At 34.1% G+C, this 19,720-nt stretch overlaps 2 protein-coding genes and 1 pseudogene across 2 annotated transcripts; all 3 read right to left on the bottom strand.

The window, feature by feature from the left end:
* Positions 1-7,153: 7,153 nt before the first annotated feature.
* LOC120161643 lies at positions 7,154-9,458 on the bottom strand. Its single transcript, XM_039171858.1, has 2 exons — positions 7,640-9,458; positions 7,154-7,433 (listed from the first exon to the last, which is right to left on the bottom strand). The coding sequence occupies exons 1-2, from the start codon at positions 8,325-8,327 to the stop codon at positions 7,387-7,389; spliced, it is 735 nt and encodes a 244-aa protein (XP_039027789.1). The 5' UTR covers positions 8,328-9,458; the 3' UTR covers positions 7,154-7,386.
* Positions 9,459-10,125: 667 nt separating this feature from the next.
* Positions 10,126-11,554, bottom strand: LOC120161641 (annotated as a pseudogene).
* A 3,878-nt stretch (positions 11,555-15,432) lies between these two features.
* On the bottom strand, positions 15,433-18,335 carry LOC120162349 (anaphase-promoting complex subunit 11-like). The gene is made up of 4 exons (XM_039172510.1): positions 18,228-18,335; positions 17,816-17,868; positions 16,737-16,855; positions 15,433-15,719 (listed from the first exon to the last, which is right to left on the bottom strand). The coding sequence occupies exons 1-4, from the start codon at positions 18,333-18,335 to the stop codon at positions 15,604-15,606; spliced, it is 396 nt and encodes a 131-aa protein (XP_039028441.1). The 3' UTR covers positions 15,433-15,603.
* Between the last annotated feature and the right edge of the window lie 1,385 nt (positions 18,336-19,720).

The following is a 19,720-nucleotide window of genomic DNA, read 5'->3' as shown; positions in this document are numbered from 1 at the left end:
GATTTGTTAATAAAACTATGGGTTAATTAATTCATATACTTAGCGTTATGTTTTATTTCTGTTTTCATTATAGAAATATGAAAATAGAGGATTGATTAAATAAGTAGTTTATCATGATTTGGTTGGTTATATTATTCTCTTAAAAGAGATTGATATTGAAAATGAAACCAGGTATTGGCAGAATGTCTTGCAAAACAGCGGGCATTGGAGAGTGTGGAAACACAGACATCCAATGAAGCTCCTCTTTTGTCCGAATTGCATGCCTTCCTCCAAATCCAAACTGTAAATTTATTATTATTATTAAATGTAAAAACGGATAATAATCAATTAACAGACTAATCCTATATATATATATATATATATATATATATATATGTATAACTAGAGCAAAAGATGGTGAAGGCATACACAAAGTAAAACGACGATGAAAAGGGAACGAAACGCCATGAAAGACTGCAGACAAGCTGTCTGGAACTTTGGATATGTGAGGTATGCGATCTTCGAATTGAAATGTAACATAATACATGTATATATGTATATACACACAGAAAGAGACGCACACAAAAATTGAAAGCTTACAAGAAAGAAGAAGCTGTAATGGTGTTTTAAGGATATACCGTGAGAAAATTCCCAAGTGATATACACTAGTGCTTGGAATCATCGCAGGCCACTACGTAACATACATAGTCCAGCACAAACTTGTCTGTAATTTCAATGACAACAATGAAATCAATTTCGTATATTAATGGTTATATACTTTATCTATTTATAGATACAAATTTAACTGGATAAATATTCTTTATAAACTACATACTTTTAAGAAAGTGCTTTCTTTCAAAAAATTTATCAAGATTTTTCTCGTATAATAAATTAATACCATCCAATAAGATAATACATGACATCATTTTATCATAAAAAAAGTAAGGAAAATATGAAATTTTATATTTTGAAAATTAAATACCACTATCCACCTATTGTACTTACTAGCACAAATCAAGCGATTTCATTGGTTAAAAAATTGTTGTTATCCCTTGAGGTTCCGGATTTAAACACCGTGTATGTAGGGTATGAGCGTTTAATATCAAATGATTGAGAGTCTTCGAACATTATCCATCTAATTTCAATACTCGAAGAAATCTAAAAGTTTGTCAATCCTTTTTTTTATGTGACATGAACGAGATCAATCCAATTTTGAAGATGGATTTTATAAAGGATTGCAAAAAAAGAAGTATTCGACGAGTATTGACTCAATTTGGATCGTCATGGTTATTTTTTTTATTTTATAAAATTTAAATTAGATAGTTATAAAAGTATCATTTTATGTATTTATACATTATTAATTAGGTTTTGATGAAAAAATATAAAAATTAACATATAAGATATTAAAATTATGATATTATATTAATTTCGTGTTATTAAATTGTATAAATTAACACTTTATTCAATTATTCTTTTTTGACAAAAAAATATGTTAGACTAAATTAAATTGAGTTAGAGTCGAATTTTTATTTAAATTTTCAGTGCGACTGTGCGAGTAAATTTTTTTTTTAAAGAGTTGATGTCGAGTCGGGTTCAATTCGACCAAAAACTCATTCCGATTCACCCAATTACCATTCCTAAGTGCGAAAACAGATTCATCAATCCAAGAACAAGTCTTAACAATTTTTGAATCGTACTCTCTTTGGTTCAGAAGTATTAATAGATAGAAGATTAACTTATTTCTTCAAATCAAATCTCGACGATTATCAAAACGAATCTCATCGACCCAAAATCAATTCTCGACCATGTCATTTTCAAACAATCTTAAGATCAGCTGTCGACCCAAAATCCATTTTTAAGATCAGTCCTAAAACTTAAACCTGCATTGTAAGTCAACTCCAAATTCAATTATTTGTGGGGAGGAAGAATAGGGACAGATGGACATTCTTTTATTGACAAATTGTCATTTTGGTTTACTCTTTAAAGGGCTATAAATTAAATCTTCTCTCTCTGACTACTGCTTCGTCTCCATCTCCCCACACCTCCAATCATGTCCTTATAAGCAATTATAATTAATGGACTAAATCCGCAAATTACGTTTAAAATGAGGTCTTTCTAGAAAATTGGACCCTGTATATATAGAGAGAGTTTCATCCCAAGGTTCCACAGAATTTCAATGGATCACTTCCGTTTCATTCTCTTCATCGTTCTATTTGTCAATGTAATAAAATATATTTTTCAGAGCTATTCATGTATTACAGATTAATATCATGGGTCGATGGATAGGGGTGTTAATTTCATATTCATTCGATGGATTGTATCTTGATTTGATCCAATATAACTGTTTTTTTAATTAAATAATTAATTTTGAGTTGGATCAAGTTGAGTTTTATAAATGGTGAAATAGGGTCGAGTTTTAGATTTAGTTTGAAAAATCTTTGACTTAACACGACTCCAAATAATAGTATAATTTTCTTTTATATATTTAAAATTAATTGTTATAATACTCTCTTTATATTTTTTAATTAGCTCCTTATTTTATCAAATAAAAAAAATTATTTTATATATCTATATTGAGTCGGATGCGGACTTTATTCTAAAATTTTAGTCGGGTTTAAAATAAAATGAAATTTCCATAAACTCGGATCGGGTTCGAGTGGATGAGTTGTACTTCTAGGGTCATGCCAATACTTCTCGAGTCAGGTCGATTCAACCGATAATCTTATATAAAATTTTTAAATCCTCGTATAATTTAGATTCTTTTACACATATATTTATATTAATTTTATAATTGTATATCTTAAAATTTTTAATATAATTTTTTATATACATACTTATAACATAAAATCAAATGCCTATTTTATATGGTTTGAACTTAATTTGTTGTAGCTGATGGAGGTGGTTAAATTTGGTTTGTTTGGATGCAGGTATCATTTGCAGGGAATGTAGATGCTGCTATTATGCCTCCACAAAAATAATGGGAATCTGTGTTCCCAAACACCCCAATGCCCAAGTCCCTGCAAATTCTCTTAAACCCTTCTCCGTCTGCAGTAACCACGAAAGCATTGGCGGAGATGGTCCATTCCAACACCAACATCGTTGACTTCCTCGGCATCTATTTTCATTAAAACAAACATCAAACATGACATATAATTCTAATTCTAGTCCTTAAAACTTATATATTACATCAATTTAGTCTTAATTCAAAATAGTTCATTAAATTTAGTCTTTGTTTAAACTTATTCAGTTGTTTCAAATTAGGGCTAAATTGGTATAGTTTATAAATTTAGAATATTAAAATTATTATTATGTCAAGTCATATCATTATTTTATCTAATATTTAATTGTCAGTGACTTATTTGTAACAATATTTTAATTAAACGACTCCAGTGTAATGTTTAGAAAAAAGTGATTGGTTTGTTACTAAATACATAATTAAGAGACTCAATATATTTTACCCTAAATTTTACAAAATATAAATAAATTATATCCTATCACCTATCATCCAATCCCATATATATATATATATTGGAATACTATATGCTAAGTTGCTAACTGAATATTGTAGATAAAGAGGCTGAAGCAAATGGCAAAGCTATCTTTTTCTTGGAAAACCAACTACCCGTCGGTAGGACGTTGAAAGTAAACGAGATCTTGAAGACAAGGAACAAGGCTTCGTTCTTGCCTCGTCAAATTGCACAATCAATACCCTTTTCCAGCCGGAAGTTCCTAGAAACCTTCAAGTATTTCTCACTGGAACCAAAGTCCGGCGAGGCTAATCTAATAAAACAAACCATTCAAAACTGCGAAATACCAGCCATGAAAGGTGAACAAAGGTACTGCGCTACATCTTTAGAATCCTTGATCGACTGGACCGTTTCCAAACTCGGGAAAAACTTCCACGTTTTGTCCAACTATGTAGAGAAAGAGATCGAAAACCGAGTGTTTGCCCTCGTCGTGTTAAGATAGCCAAACAGATATCATAAGAGTGATCATAACAGAGAGGAAAGGAAAACTTCTCGGAAATTTTTATTAGAATTAAGAGTATTTTTCAAAGTCACACAAAAGAAATTTATATATACAAATCTACAGTCACAAGTCAAGACTGATAACTGACTCAAAACAACTCTGGAACAAACTCTTAACAGAAGACGTGCCAAACACCCAAACCATACAAAACCATGCAACGCACACTAAACTCCAACATTCTCCCTACGTTTCAACCCGTCGAAGACTTTCATTCTTCAACATTCTCCTTGCTGCTCAACACGTCGAAGACCAACGTGTCCTTGAGTTCAACAACCAGCAGCCTTTGTAAATGCTTTAGAAATAAAGGAGCATACAATGGTTTAGTCACTACATCGGCAACCTGCTCAACGGTTGGAACCTCATGAACCTGCAATTTTCCAGCAACTCGGTAAGCAAGGACGTAAGCCACACCATATCAGCCGCAGCACACCCAACACTCCGGTATTCAGCCTCAGCAGTAGACCTGGCTACAACTTGTTTCCGAGAACTCCACTAGACTAAGTTTCCAGAAAAATAGATGCAATAGCCAGAAGAGGAGCGCCTATCATCCACATCCGACCCTCAATTGGCATCGACGAAACCAGTTAACGTCAACTTTGAATAAGGTGAGAAGCGCAAACCAAAATCAATAGTACTCTAGAGATAACGCAGGATCCGTTTCACAGCTTGAAAGTGAGCATCAAGAGGAGCCTGCATGAATTGACACACTCGGTTGACAGCAAACGCCACATAAGGCCGAGTAATGACTACATAATGCAAGACACCAATTATACTTCTGTAGTGAGCAGGATCTTCAAAAGGAGACCCATCCTTAACCGACAACTTACAATTTGACACTATGGGTGTAGGAAGACCCTTAGCACCAACAAAACCACTTCGCTGTAACAAGTCACCAATATATTTCCGTTAGCACAACACAATAACGCCTGCTTCATAACAGACCTCGACCCCCAAAAAATAACTTAAAGAGCCAAGATCTTTTAACGAAAATTGTTTGTTCAACTTGTCAATAAATAGTTGCACTTCATCAACAATATTCCCAGTGAGAATAATATCGTCAACATACACCAACAAATATATTACACTAGAAGTCGATTTGTGAACATAAAGAGATAATCAGATTTTGCTAAAACAAAACCCTCGGATTCCAAATACCCTCGGAGTCGCTTAAACCAAGCTCTAGGAGCTTGTTTAAGCCCATAAATGACCTTGTGAAGTTTACAAACAAGATTACCATTACTCCGCTCGTAACCTGGCAGCTGAGTCATATACACTTCCTCAGTAAAAATCCCATTTAAAATGCATTATTAATATCAACTTGTCGTAACTTCCAACCACGAGTCAGAGCAAGCGAAAGAATAACGCGTACCGTGGAAGACTTAACTATAGGACTGAAAACTTCATAAAAATTAACACCAAATTGCTAAAGAAACCCCTTTGCTATAAAACGAGCTTTATACCTGGCTACGGAGCCATCTGCATTTCTCTTCACCTTAAACAACCACTTGCAAACGACTGCTAGCCGATTAACGGAAAGATAAACGAGCGACAAGGTCTCATTCCGAACCAAAGCATCGTATTCTGCTTGCGCAACAGCCTTCCAATGAGGATACAATAAAGCTTCATTTATATTTCGAGGCTCTCGATCAGAACTCGCAACCTGAAAATTTTTGGTTTCCAAATTCAACTTTTACTTCTAGTGAGCATGGGATGAACATTAATACACGTATCACTCGAAGCAGCTGGTAAATCAACACTATGACACGTATCTTCAATCGGTGGAATAATAAGAGCCCCGCAAGGCCGCAACCTCATTTTGAAGATAGCACAAAACATGCACATTGTCCAAAGCAAAAGGCACCTGTCTAGTCGAAGCAGCTGGTAAATCAACACTATGATACGTATCTTCAATCGGTGGAATAATAAGAGCCCCGCAACCTCATTTTGAAGATAGCACAAAACAAGCACATTGTCCAAAGCAAAAGGCACCTGTCTAGCCGAGGCAGCTGGCTCCTGCTCAGTCAAGACCTCACGTGAACACGACTCCCTTTGACCTCTAGGTAAAACCATCTCATGCTCCTCTGGTACAAAAGCATTATTATCACCAGCAATTAAAATATTATCATGCACTCTGCCCAAAGCAACCACATCATCTCTTACATTAACAGGTAAAATAGGACCTCGTTATTCTTGCATGAAAACTTCATTAACACCACTAGTCAACTCTTGGCCAGGTACAACATTCGGAGTGGGTAAAGACACTCGTTCATCAGCAGATAAAACATCACACACAGCTTGGACTGGAGTCAAACGCACTTCATCAACACCCCTGTCAACCGGATACATATCTTGCGAAACAACCACCACATGCAACATTCCATTAGAAACCCCATGCTCATCACCATGCTTACTAATAATCTTGAAAACGTTATACAGAAAAACGGTCCCATAAAAAATTACATGACGAGGGATAAATATCCGATCATTATCATCCAAGCATTTATAACCCTTATGAGACGAGTTGTACCTAAGAAACACGTATTTTCAAGATCGAAACCTCAACTTGTGCCAATTAAAAGGCCGTAGAAACGGAAAGCATGCACAACCAAACACTCTCAAATCAGAATAATAAGGTGATGTTTGATAAAACACTTCAAATGGAGATTTACCAGCTAGCATATCAGTTGGCAACCGGTTTATCAAATAAACCACCGATGTAAACGCATAGCTCCAAAACTTCAGAGGCAAATTTGCTTAAGCCAGCAGAGTTAATCCCATTTCAACCACATGCATGTGTTTTCTCTCAGCCTTTCCATTCTGCTCCGACGTATTCGGACATGAAATCCGATGTTGAATCCCATGAGTAAGAAACCACCCATAAAGTACCTGATATTCACTGCCACTGCCACCGTCACTTTGAACAGCTTTGATTTTCTATCCAAACTGAACCTCAACCATCTTATAAAATTTTTAAAAAAAAATTGCCCCACTTCAGATTTACGCTCAAGTATATAAAGCTAAATATGTCTGCTAAAAACGTCAATAAATGGCACATGATACGCAAAACCATCAAAAGAAGTAAAGGGTGTTGGCCCCCACACATCAGATACAACCAATTGAAAAGGTGTTGTATATTCAGTCAATGAATTACAAAACGGCAGCTTGTGAGTCTTGCCTTACAAACAAACTGTACAAACTTGGGACAAATTATTTGCATCAGAAAACACATTATAAGATTTCATAACAACCTTCACAGTCTTAATAGAATAATAACTTAAACGTCTATGCCACAGGTCCAAGAGAGTTTGCGATTTTGACATATTATTCACAAGACAACGAGGTTCCTTTTCCACACATGGAAGCAAATGATACAACCCTTCATCCGTGAGCTTCACTCACAACAGAATGGTCCGAGTCTGAGCATCCTTCACAAAACATTCAAAAGGGTGAAACTCGAGAAACACATTATTATCACGCGTGAATTGAGAGACAAACAACAATTTATTCTTAATGTCAGGAACGTGGAGCATATTTTGCAAAATCAAAGGCTTGAAACTATACTGCAAGCAACCTTGACCAATATGAGTAATCGTAACACCCTTACCATTACCCATAAGAAGTGTATTATTACCTGTGTAGGCAATACCTGAGTCAAACACCGAAAGATCATTCGAGACATGATGAGTTGTACCAGTTTCATGATACCAAAGAGCATCAACAAACTTAGACTGAGTTGGCACAACCGAAGAAGCACCGGGTAAGGCAGAAACAAATGATGTCGATGGTGTAGTCACAGTAGACGAACTAAAATGGGTATCAGCAGGTGAGGGTCCAAACGGCATCGCAACAAATGGATACGCCATCAAACCAGACAAATAAGGAAACCCATGGTAAAAGGAAGCTGACATACCTGGAACTCCATAATAAAGAGAAGCTGGGTATACCAAACCAGCCGGATAAGTAGAGTAATGATAAGCCACAAAATGAGTGTAAGCTTGCACTCTATTGGGATACGAGTGACTATCAACACTCAAACCCAACGACCGCTTCCAACCGTCACCATTCGAAACATCACTAGTAACGACCCCAATAAAATCCCTGTCAAACCGATGATAGCACTTTTGAATAGTATGACCAAATTTGCCGCACAACTGACATTGAAGTTGATTTGAGCCATTAAATCTTCCTTGACCTTGACCATGATAACCGCTACCTTGCTGCCCTCTCATTTGAGAAGATTGTTTCTCAGAATGACCACCTTCGGAGGAAATCTTTGCAGGCACATCACCAACACGAGTATCACTTGAATGAACTGTCATATCAGCCGAAATACCATCGCTAAGAAAAACTTTTGCTCAGCCTCACAATCGAGAAGCATATTAGTAAGCACATATACAAGACTTCACGAGATGCAATGGCAATATTTGACTCAAACTCCATGGATAACCCAGCAAGCACAACACTGACCTGCTCTTGCTCGATAACAACATACCTAGCCGCATTCAACATATCACATATAGACTTCACTTTCGCCAAATACTCACTCAAATATGAACCAACCTTTTGTTGAGAGACTATGTCAAAGTGCAAAAATTTTAGCATTAGATCTAGCTCCAAACAACCGTGTTATTGCATTCCAAATAGTAAGTGAAGACGTAATACCCGTAAGATGAGGTAGAACATTCGCACTAATCTTCGTCAATAACCAAGATGCTAGAAATTTATCTTGTTGTCTATACACAACAAAGGTAGGATTCTCCTCAATCTGACCAAACTCATTCGTGATCCACTAACTCGGAACAACACTATCAGGAGTAATATATTTCACTAAACCATAACCATCAATAATAAGAGACACTTGATGCTTCCAAAGCAAATAAGTATTTTCAGCAAGTTTAACAGTGTCATGTTTAGGAATATGTTGAACACTTGATAAACTAGGAGAAAGAACCAAGTAATTCCCGATGGAATTCACCGGAGAGACAATCTGCGGATCAACCATGCCTCTCACCACAACAAACAAAAAAAAAACCATAAATAGTCAACCACTAAACAATTACTAGTTTGCTCATCTACCAATGAATCAACGCGAGACAAACATGTTTGCAATCAACATGTAGACCTCGTAAACAAATCAGAACAGAAAGAAACCAAGCATTAGTCGAAAGAGAATCAAAACAAGAAACAACACACCAGATCTGATTCATCTTGCTCAAGCGCTTGATTGAAAACTGCAACAGATGAGAACCGTTGAAACTCTACAAATCGCAACAGACAAGAATCAGCTCAACAAAACACACAGCGGACAACGAACCACCAGGACATGGCAAATGATACCATGTTAAGATAGCCAAACAACTATCATAAGAGTGATCATAACAAAGAGGAAAGGAAAACTTCTCAGAAACTTTTATTAGAATTATGAGTATTTTTCAAAGTCACACAAAAGGAATTTATATATACAAGTCTACAGTCACAAGTCAAGACTGATAACCAACTCAAAACAACTCTTTAACAAACTCTTAACAGAAGACGTGCCAAACACCCAGACCATGCAAAACCATGCAACGCACACTAAACTCCAACACGTTGGGGAAACGAAAAAGGTGGGGGGAACGAAGATGGTGTGCCACAAAATGAAATATGCATATGCTGTGTTGTTATGTCATTCAATCAAGAAAACAACGGCCTATACTGTTCCGTTGGTGATCGCCGACGGGTCAGGGAAGGCTAAACTATTGGCTATCTGTCACGAAGATACATCAGCTTGGAGCCCTGATCACTTTTCTTTTCAGATTCTTAAAAGTTAAGCCTGGAACTGTTCCCGTTTGCCATTTTCTCACCAAGGAGACCCTGGTTTGGGTCCCCCAAGTGAACAAATTTCATCAAATATCTGCAGAAAAAGATGGTGATATATATATGTGTGTGTGTGTGTATAACATGTAAAATAAGTTGAAACTTATCATAGTTTCAGCGGTGTGTGCTCAGTCCTACCTGATGTAAGCTTCGTTCCTCTGTTTTAATAATAATGTTAAGCGTCCAATTTAGAATCAATTAGCAAGCTGAAAATGAAAGCACATATACAAGGAAGTTCTACACGTTTTCATATGAAGTTTACTACTTCCTACACGTCCAAGCCCATACCGAGAACAGTAGTCGGTCTTACCAGCAATTCACGACGCATCCGTTCTGCTCCATCATTTTATACCCGTCACAGTTATAACCTTGCAGTAATCTCCTTGCCTGCAACATCCCGTAGCAGCTCAAAGGAACGTTTCCGAAGCCGGCTAAATCGAGCCTTTGAATCCACTTCTCCAGCTTTTAGTGTCTCTCCTTCCTCTCAACTCCCTCGCATGATATTATGTTCTTTATTTCATTCCCGAAACGCATCTTTTCGAGTTCAAGTCTCTCCAACATCGCTTTCGAGACTGTCGAACTCCATCCAAACTATCGAACAAGGCTGCGTACGAGTAAAGAAACTCCAATAGCCTTTCCATCATAGCAGATCCGTTGTGATTAGAATCTTGTTCTGTTATGACCATGAGTTTAGGAGACAAACCCCACAATGCATTAAGAAAGCTATCTACCTTAGCCGACGCCTATGAAGATAGCGGTGATGATGAGGCGGAATCTGGGCTAGGACTACATGCATTAACCGCATCTTTCTCGAGCAACTCTCCTTGGGTGTTCTGGTTCATTTAGAGGGATCTTTACATGTGAATTCCATTCAATTTCTTCGATGCTAATGTCGACTTATTCCGGACGAGTTCATCGTTGGAAGCCAAAAGGGAATGCAGTTGGAGAACAGAGCTGATTGCCAGAGCCTCCCCGGTTTTAACACGCAAATTATCGATGTCAAGATCTTCTAGTTTGCTAAGCATGGGATGGGATTAAACTGAAACGGGATATCCAATTTCTCAGCTTCTTCAGTCAATCTATGAGCCATTTGATCCAAAACTTCTTTCTGTTGATGGATCCCCGTAATCCTCAAATGTGGCGGCCCTTCAGGCCTAGCACTCAAAGCTTGAATAAGTGCGATCCACTGCATAGGCTCAGCTGTATTCAGATATGAACCATCTTCTCGCCTTTCATCGCTTCGATTATAGCTTGGTTAGTAAGAACAAACGCCACCTTCAGAAAGGGGAACATCTCAAGAAACAGCTTCCGAACGAGGATTTGTTCCGAAACGAAAGTCACACTAATGGAATTAAAGGCCTTGTGGAGACCAGGCTAGGTTTTATGGATTCGATCCGCAAGCGCCTCGGTGAAGTACGCAGCGATTCGTTGCATTGTATCGCCCACAGGAGAAGCAAGTTGGGATATTTGCTCCAGCGTGATATTTGCATTCTCGAGGCTACCATTCGCCACGTGATTAGCACAAGTTAGCAACAAATGGATCAAATACAAACCCATTTCTTCAGATTTCAGCTTTCTAAGCCATGGATACGGTGATCCTAAGTTAGGTGAGAGTGAGATCATGGAGAAAACTTGAAGAGGCGATGATTCGTCTTGGGACATTGGCACCATTAAAATACAAAGCTCAAAGCTTCTTATGCAAGATTCAGATTTCCATGAACTCAACAGTACCCAGAATTCATCGGAAAAGAAGGATAAAAGTATAGAAGCTAAGTAAATTAAGAAGAAGGGCTGAGCCAAACCCTTAATGGGTTTTGCAGTTGATCGTCATTCTGGGTTCTTTTGTGAGAATCAAGAAAGGGGTTTCAGAATCCGAATTAAAAGCTCTAAGCTTAGAGTTATGAAAAAGGAAGGGAAAATGCTTGGTTTTGGTCATTGCAACAACAATGGGCAAAACAAGAATTTGTCGTTTCATGATTTGTTGTCGCTCCCTCTATGAGTGGAATATGGAATTTTATCTAGGGTAAACTACTCAAATGGTCACTAATTTTTGGGTAAGTTTTTGTTTTCACTACTAATGTTTCAAAAGTTACAAATAAATTATTAATGTTATCGTTTGTTACAAATTAGTCACTCACCGTTAACAGGCGTAATGAAAAATACACATGAACTATTAACATTCGTTAATAGGCATACATGGATGCTATAATTACACAAATAATCTATATTATTTATATATTCTTTCAATTTGATCATAGTTTTAATAAATTAAAATAAATTTACCTACGAATTAGGAGGTGTTATATGTCATTGGTTACACACCTATCATGACACATGTTATCATTTGATTGGAATATTAAATTTATTTTAATTTATTTTTAATTTAATATATTTATTTCTACCAACCAAAGGGTTCCCTCTGGTTGGAATAAAATAAAGCAACAAAGAAGCAAGTAGAGGGATTCGAACTATTGAGCCGAGGCAACCATTTGACATATTTTGAACAACAAATGGTATATATCTTGTATCTTAGTATGTAAATGTTTTACTCAAAATTAATAATATGTTATATATCTTAAATTTTAAAATTATCTCTTTATTTTTGTTTTAACTTATTAAATATTTTTATTTTTTGTCTTAATTTATTAAATATATTTTATTTTTATTTTAATGTAAAAATATATATTTTATCTTTATCATCACTTAAAAATATTTTTTTTAAATATCTTAACTTGAAACATATTTAAATATTTTATTATTAATTTAATATAAAATATATGTTTTACTCTTATTTTAAATTAAAAATATATATAATATTGTATTCTTATCTTTACTTAAAAATATATTTTATTCTTATTTTAAATTAAAAATACATTTTATTATTATCTTAACTTTTAAAAATATATAAAAATAGTATATATATTTTAAATGAAAATAAGAGTAAAATATATATTTTTAATTGATGATAATGATAAAATATATATTTTTACATTAAAATAAAAACAAAATATATTTAACAAATTAAGACAAAAATAAAAAATTAATAAGTTAAAACAAAAATAAAGATATAATTTTAAAATCTAAGATATATATCATATTAATTTTGAGTGAATCATTTACATACTAATATACAAGTTATATACTATTTGTTGTCCAAAATATGTCAAATGGTTGCTTTGGTTCAATGGCTTGGCTTGCATTACTTCCTGAAGAGTCTTATGTTTGAATCCCCCCACTTGCTTCTTTGTTGCTTTATTTTATTCCAACCAGAGAGTGACATGTGTCACCTCTTGATTCGTAGGTAAATTTATTTTAATTTATTAAAATTATGATCGAATTGAAAGAATATATAAATAATATGGACTATTTGTGTAATTATACCATACAGGTAAGCCTGTTAACGGCTGTTAACACTCCACGTGTGTACTCTACGTGTGTTTTTCGTCACGCATGTTAACTGCGAGTGACCAATTTGTAACAAACGATACCATTAGTGATCGATTTGTGACTTTTGAAACATCAGTAGTGAAAACAAAACTTACCTAAACATTGATGACCATTGGAGTAGTTTACCATTTTATCTAGAACTGAGCCTTTTCTTTTTGGGTGAAGTACACAAATGGTCCCAAGACTACATATTACTATATTTTTAAATCTCTCGATTATTAAAAGTTATAAAATAATTTTCCGACTATAGGGTGTTACTTTGGTTAGTCTCTTAACTATTAAAAGTTACAAGATGGTCGTCCGACTATTCATTATGTTCCAAACTCGTCATTTTTCGTTAGAAAATTAATAGTCCTCTGAGTTGAACGTTAATATGGTGGTTGAGATATAATAACTTTTGAGATTATGAAATTAGATTTTATCATATCTCAATCAGCAAGTTAACGTCCAGCTCATATAAAAATAATGAGTTTATAATATAACGAATAATCAAATGATTATTTTATAATTTTTAATATTCTAATGATTCAACAAAATAATAACCTACAATGCGGAGACTATTTGTTTCTCTTTTCTACTTCGCTTTTGTCTTTTACATCCTTATTTTTTACCTTTTTCTTTTCTCTACCATCAACCCTACATTTTATTTTGTATTACATTTTTTTTTGAATTAATTGTATTACATTTTTTTGAAATATGATAAAAAAATTAAAATACAATACAAAATAGAAATAATGTTTTACATGTTTTGATCGTTTGGATGTGTTTCAAATCGTTGTTGACGATCTATACGATCCTTTTTGTAATTTAATTTTTTTTAATGCTCTTATCTTAATTGAAGTATATTTGAATCTAGATATACTTTATATAAAATATTCAAATAATACATCCAAATATATCGGTACCAATATGAATTAATTTAAAAACAGTACGAACCAAACGATCTCAATGGTTCAATGATTTATTATTATCTCTTGAGATTTTGATTTCAAGCACCGCATATATAGAAATATAGGTGTTCATTGTCAAATGGTTAAAATTTTTTGAACATATACTACCTTATATTCATCAAGATTTATCAAAACAAAAAAAATCAATTTGTCTGGTTATCAAATATTAACTGATTTTGATGAAGTGTCTCGATTCTCATTTTTTTATATTTTAATATTAATACACTAAAAATTAGTAAAATAAATTTTAGCCCAAAGAAACATTTATTTTATCTTTTCTATTCTAAAAAGAAATAAAATAAAATAAAATATATCATAAGTCGTTGAATTATATTTAAAAAAAATATTTTCATCATTAAATAAAATATTATATTTATTATAACATTATGGTAATTATTTTACAGTAATTTGATAAAGTTTGACGATCATATTATATTTTTTATCAGTTAAATGATAAAAATGTCATTTGAATATAATTAAAAAAATCGTAGTATATTTCATATAAAAAAAAAGTTTACACTAACTTGATAACTTTTGTCATGACATTAAGTGGACAGGAATCTAAAGGCAGGCCTCTTTAAAGACATTTTTATTTTTTATTGTTACCTTTAACATATTCCTAAAGGTTAGAAGGAGCCAAGCATGCCCTAACAAAGACAAAACAAAGGCCTCAGTTTTGTTTCATAGTGGGGTAAATGTGGGAACGGCAAGAAATCTCTCCAAAGTGATTACAAAACATCGTTTTGTTTGTTTTTGGTTTCAAACCAAACAAAAGAAAGACCATAAATTTGGTATTTTATCTTCATGCAACAAGACAGAGACAACAAATGTAAGCAAAGGAACATCCAAATGCATATAGATAGATCCCTATATGTGGAGTTTTAGGTGGTGTAGATAATTTCTCCAATCTTAAAACTACACTATGAGTCGATTAATCCTTTATCGAGTACTGTATAAGTCCTCCCAACCTAATTTTCTCTGTTCACAAGACCAAAATTCGAACTTTCGACTTTACTTAAAGGATCTAACATCTCTTCTTGTTAAGCCAACTGATAATTGATAAATCACACTTGTTCTAATACAATTTAAGTGTTGATAAAAAAACAAGATATTATATCACAAAAATACCTCCATGCCATAAATTGTTGATTAAACAAACCATTTATTCTCAATTCAAGCAGTTGGTCCAGTGTGTATTTTGAATTTATATTCCAAGAGTCAGAGTAATAGCCATTTGCCTAAAGGGAGGGAGTTTGAATTGAGTATATGTAGATCAAAAGGAGAAGAGTTAAGTACATGTTTTAACACCTGCAACATAAGCATCGATGAATGCATTGGGTGGTCATCCTTTAAACTGCCACTCCCGACGGCACATTGGACAATGTGCTTGAGCAGTCTGTGAGTTCACCCATTTCAGGATGCAATGAAGATGGAAAGCATGGTTGCATGCACCCCAAACTGCAATTGAACAACCAATAATCATTGTTGAGGAAACGGCAAACATAAAGAAACACTTGTTCAAGATAATGAAGTGATGAACTCCAAACATATACAGATAGAATAAAATAAGCAACCAATGATATAGAAATGAAATAATGGAGGAGGTAGAGATAATATATGTTACTTGGAGTTGGGAGAAAGTATCAAAACAAGCATGTCCATTTTTTCTAAGTTTTTCAAATTTCATGTATTTTGGAGAATTTTTAGTGGGTTACATACTATATTTGTATGATGTATCCTTGGATATATGTCAAATATGAATACTTCCAAAAAGAAAAATAAAGAGTTGAAGTAAAATTGGAGACAAATATGCGTCATATTTGACGATATATCATATATATGATCTATCATTATATAAGCAAACCATGTAGCAGGTTCCCCATTGAGCATTACTGCCTGCTATCAAATCCACGTATAAATTTCAAATCTGTGTCTCTTTCATTTGATCTATTCTCCTCGGACTTGGGTGTGAGTCTCAAGTATAGACATGTGTCCAACACGGATTTGTTCAATTTCTTTATATGTTTTCCATATATTAAGAGGGTTATCTTCATACTCAAATGAGCCAAATATGAGTATTGGACACACGTAAATCAACCATAATGAAGAATCAAAATAAAAGAGCTCTTGATCAACAAGGTGCTATAATCTCTTAAAAATTATAGTAATTCCTAAAAGGTTATATATTAATGAAGTATTCAAAGAAAGGCAACTAGACTTTTATATATTTAACATGAATGCTGTTTAGCAAATTTAGTAGAACTGTCCTCAGATTTTTTTTTTTTTTCCTTAAAGGAAAAAGGAATAGGAGACACTAACACATAGTAACATAGTCCTCAAGAACCAAAAGGTAAGAACTATTAACAAGCACAGCATCTCATAGAAAATCCATTAAGGAACTAAATAACGACTCAACAATATGAGAAACTATCGTAACAGTACCGCCAAATATGAAAACTCAAAGTAAATACTCACTCAGTGGGCAATCATCCCCAGGGAGTTTACAATCAGAACAGCAACCATCGAAAGCCATCCTACAAATTCCACAGGTCTCATCTTGGGCATCCCAAGTCCATGAAGCAACAGCATGCCATCTGTCATCAAAATGACAATAGTTAAGAGATTTTCATCATTAAAAAACAAGGAAAACCCAACAAAAAAACACGATCTATTTTTAGTAATTAAATTGAGATGCAATTGGTAAAGAGAGCTTACTCTGTTTATAGACAAAAGATAGAGGAAGAGAAATAGGTCAAGTGAAAACTGCTTCTTCTAGTAAAAAACAAATGTCATATTTAAACACAAGCAAGTCCGACTCTTTATTTTGCTTGAAATACCCATGTCCATCATGGATGTGGGAATATGACCCTCTAAATACATGAGAAAAAAAAACTTTTAAAATGAAAAATTGAGCATAACTATGTAGGGCACATACAAAACCAACACTTACGTAATACCAGTGTTTGAGTAACATAGCTTCGTACCATTTAACCCACATATGATATCAATCAAGCAAAAAGCAAGCTGCAAGCATTACTTACTTCCCCATGCATGATAAACAAAATTTTAGAAGGTTGAAGCCGAACATAAAAAATGTTTTTTGCCATAAATCGAAGGTATATACAAGAAAAAAACATAAACCACACTTTGACTCTTCAGTTTTCTTTAAATACCACATTTGACAAATTTCTCAACATGAGTATAAAGATACGACAATCCAAGGATCCCCCAACTACATTTTAAAAAGAAGAAACAAACTTGCAAAGTTGAACTTATACACGTTGGACACATAGCTGCATCCAACACTTGAAATAAATCATTTAATCAAGATTAACATGAAAGACCCATAAAAAATTCATGACAACCATTCTCTTGAAAGATCTGGCAATGGCATTGACGACCTTAGAGTTTGGTCACAGGATGTCATGAATAATTCTGTTAAAACCAATGTAAACATAATATCTAAGTTGCAACAGGTTCGAGTAAGAAAAGTTTTGACAGAAGAAGATTTTGAAGGGGTAAAAAAATAATATTATAATTCACGACAAGGATACGTAGCAGCTTGACTTTCATCTTCTCCTGCAAAACCAAGACCTATGTGAGAGAACTTCCCCCATATAGAAATTATAAATTCACATCAAAACTACTCAAATTTTAACCATCATTGATACTACAACAAAATCAGCAAGATTCGATCTTCGTTTTCTACTAATTTCTATTTGTTAAATTTTCTCAACGACCAAAGAGACATAAGAGCAGATAGTCAGAGTTTTGCTAGATGAATTCCATGTTTTCTGTTCATTGCCATAAATAAGAAATACTACATTAGGGCCATAAATGAAGACAAACCCGAACAGCTTTCATTATTATTATTTTAAATTGAGTTTCAAAATAACGAGAGTGTAGCGCCGCCGCGCTATTTCGCGGTAGTGCCGCCATGCACCGCTAAAGATGAACAAATTTTACATCGTTAGCAGCGGATCGCAGCCGCAGATAGCAGCGGTTACGGTCCCCTATTTCCGCTAAACCGGAAGCTTTAAAATGAAAACCATCCTTCTCAACAAGTCTACACATAGAATATGAGATGAAACAGTAATAGGCGGTAAGATCCTAAACATAAAATGAAATATAGCATATAGCAGCTAACTAAAAATCCCGTTATTCAAGTATAAATTAATCTTTAAGTTAAGTTTAGGGTTTCAAAAATACCTTTTTTAATTTCCTGCTCCGTTGGAAACTTGAAGGGAAGAGAGGGTAGGGGTCAAGGACATGAGGAGGACGATACGGGGAGGCTTGTGTCGGGAAATTTTAAAGGTTGTCGTTTGGTAATTTTAATTTTTTAATATACTTCTTTTTACATCCTAAATTTACCTTTATCTCGCCTCACTTACTGTAAATACTGTTATAACAATCTAAATCTAATTTGATGGGTTTTGATATAATTTAATTCTTTTAGATTTAATTATAGGGTAAAGTATAGTAATGGTCAATGAACTTTTGTAAAGTTTTCATTTAGGTCTCCCAACTTTTAAAACTTGCAATACAGTCCCCTAACTTTTAAAACTGTAATACAGTCCCCCAACATTTAGTCCGTTTGCATTATGGTCCCCGACGTGACACTGCCGTTAGTACATTTGTAATATGATCACTAAACTTTTCAGGTACTTGCATTTAGGTCCCCCAACTTTTAAAATATATAACATAGTCCTCAATTTCATTATAAACCCCAAATTCCTTTCCGATCTCGAATTTCATTTTTCGCTTCTCTCTTCTAATTTCCATCATAACTAAGTTTTGTTAGAAATGCATAGTTGACAAATACTACTAAGATGAACTAAGTATCATTGTTGAAAGTCACCAACAAAGCTGTAATTATTTTATATAAATGGAATATAATAATTTATTCGTTTAATCACTGTGGTTAAAGATTTTCCAACAGATGATCAAATATAATGAAATCTCAAACAACACATTCACCTCTCATCTCTTTCGCAACTCGAAAGGCATCATGAAAGGGTCAAGTAGCTGCTCCAAATATACTACCATGTCATGATGTCTTTCAAGTTGTGTGCATGCAGAATTGTCTTTTAAAGTTATAATTCAATACAATTCAATTATAAAATTTCCAAAACATGTAAAAAAAATCCAATTCGTTCATGATATATCAATCCCATAATCGACATGGACTTATTAAAAAGAATACGAGCTCACAAGACGTTAAAAACCACATGTAAGATCAATACAATTCCAGTAAACTAGTACCAGTAGTATCTCGTATTGAGCCTGGCGATTTCACTATGTCGATACTCACAACCAATTCCCTGATTTAAAGAAAAATCAAACAAGAAGATCAAAAAATTGTAGCCTAGGACCTTATTTCACTTCTATTCGGATGGACTGGATATATTTCATAAGGAGTAGTAAAAGTTTTGATTAAGAAGAAAGAAAGAAAATTAGAT

This window comes from Hibiscus syriacus, unplaced genomic scaffold (assembly GCF_006381635.1).
Source record: "Hibiscus syriacus cultivar Baekdansim isolate YM2019G1 unplaced genomic scaffold, ASM638163v2 tig00111402_pilon, whole genome shotgun sequence".
NCBI lineage: Eukaryota > Viridiplantae > Streptophyta > Magnoliopsida > Malvales > Malvaceae > Hibiscus > Hibiscus syriacus.
This window is presented reverse-complemented; position numbering and strand designations above follow the sequence as displayed.

What these genes read in the sequence shown, in the direction of transcription:
- LOC120161643 (XM_039171858.1), bottom strand. Translation starts at nt 8,327, where the DNA reads ATGACAGTTCATTCAAGTGATACTCGTGTTGGTGATGTGCCTGCAAAG. An exon ending in CTCAGGTATTGCCTACACAG is followed by an intron (nt 7,434 to 7,639) that starts GTAATAATACAC and finishes TGTTTTGTGAAG; the next exon opens with GATGCTCAGACTCGGACCAT.
- LOC120162349 (XM_039172510.1), bottom strand. Translation starts at nt 18,335, where the DNA reads ATGTGTAGACTTGTTGAGAAGGATGGTTTTCATTTTAAAGCTTCCGGT. An exon ending in GATGAAAGTCAAGCTGCTAC is followed by an intron (nt 16,856 to 17,815) that starts GTATCCTTGTCG and finishes TTTTGATGACAG; the next exon opens with ATGGCATGCTGTTGCTTCAT. An exon ending in TGGGGATGATTGCCCACTGA is followed by an intron (nt 15,720 to 16,736) that starts GTGAGTATTTAC and finishes GTTCAATTGCAG; the next exon opens with TTTGGGGTGCATGCAACCAT.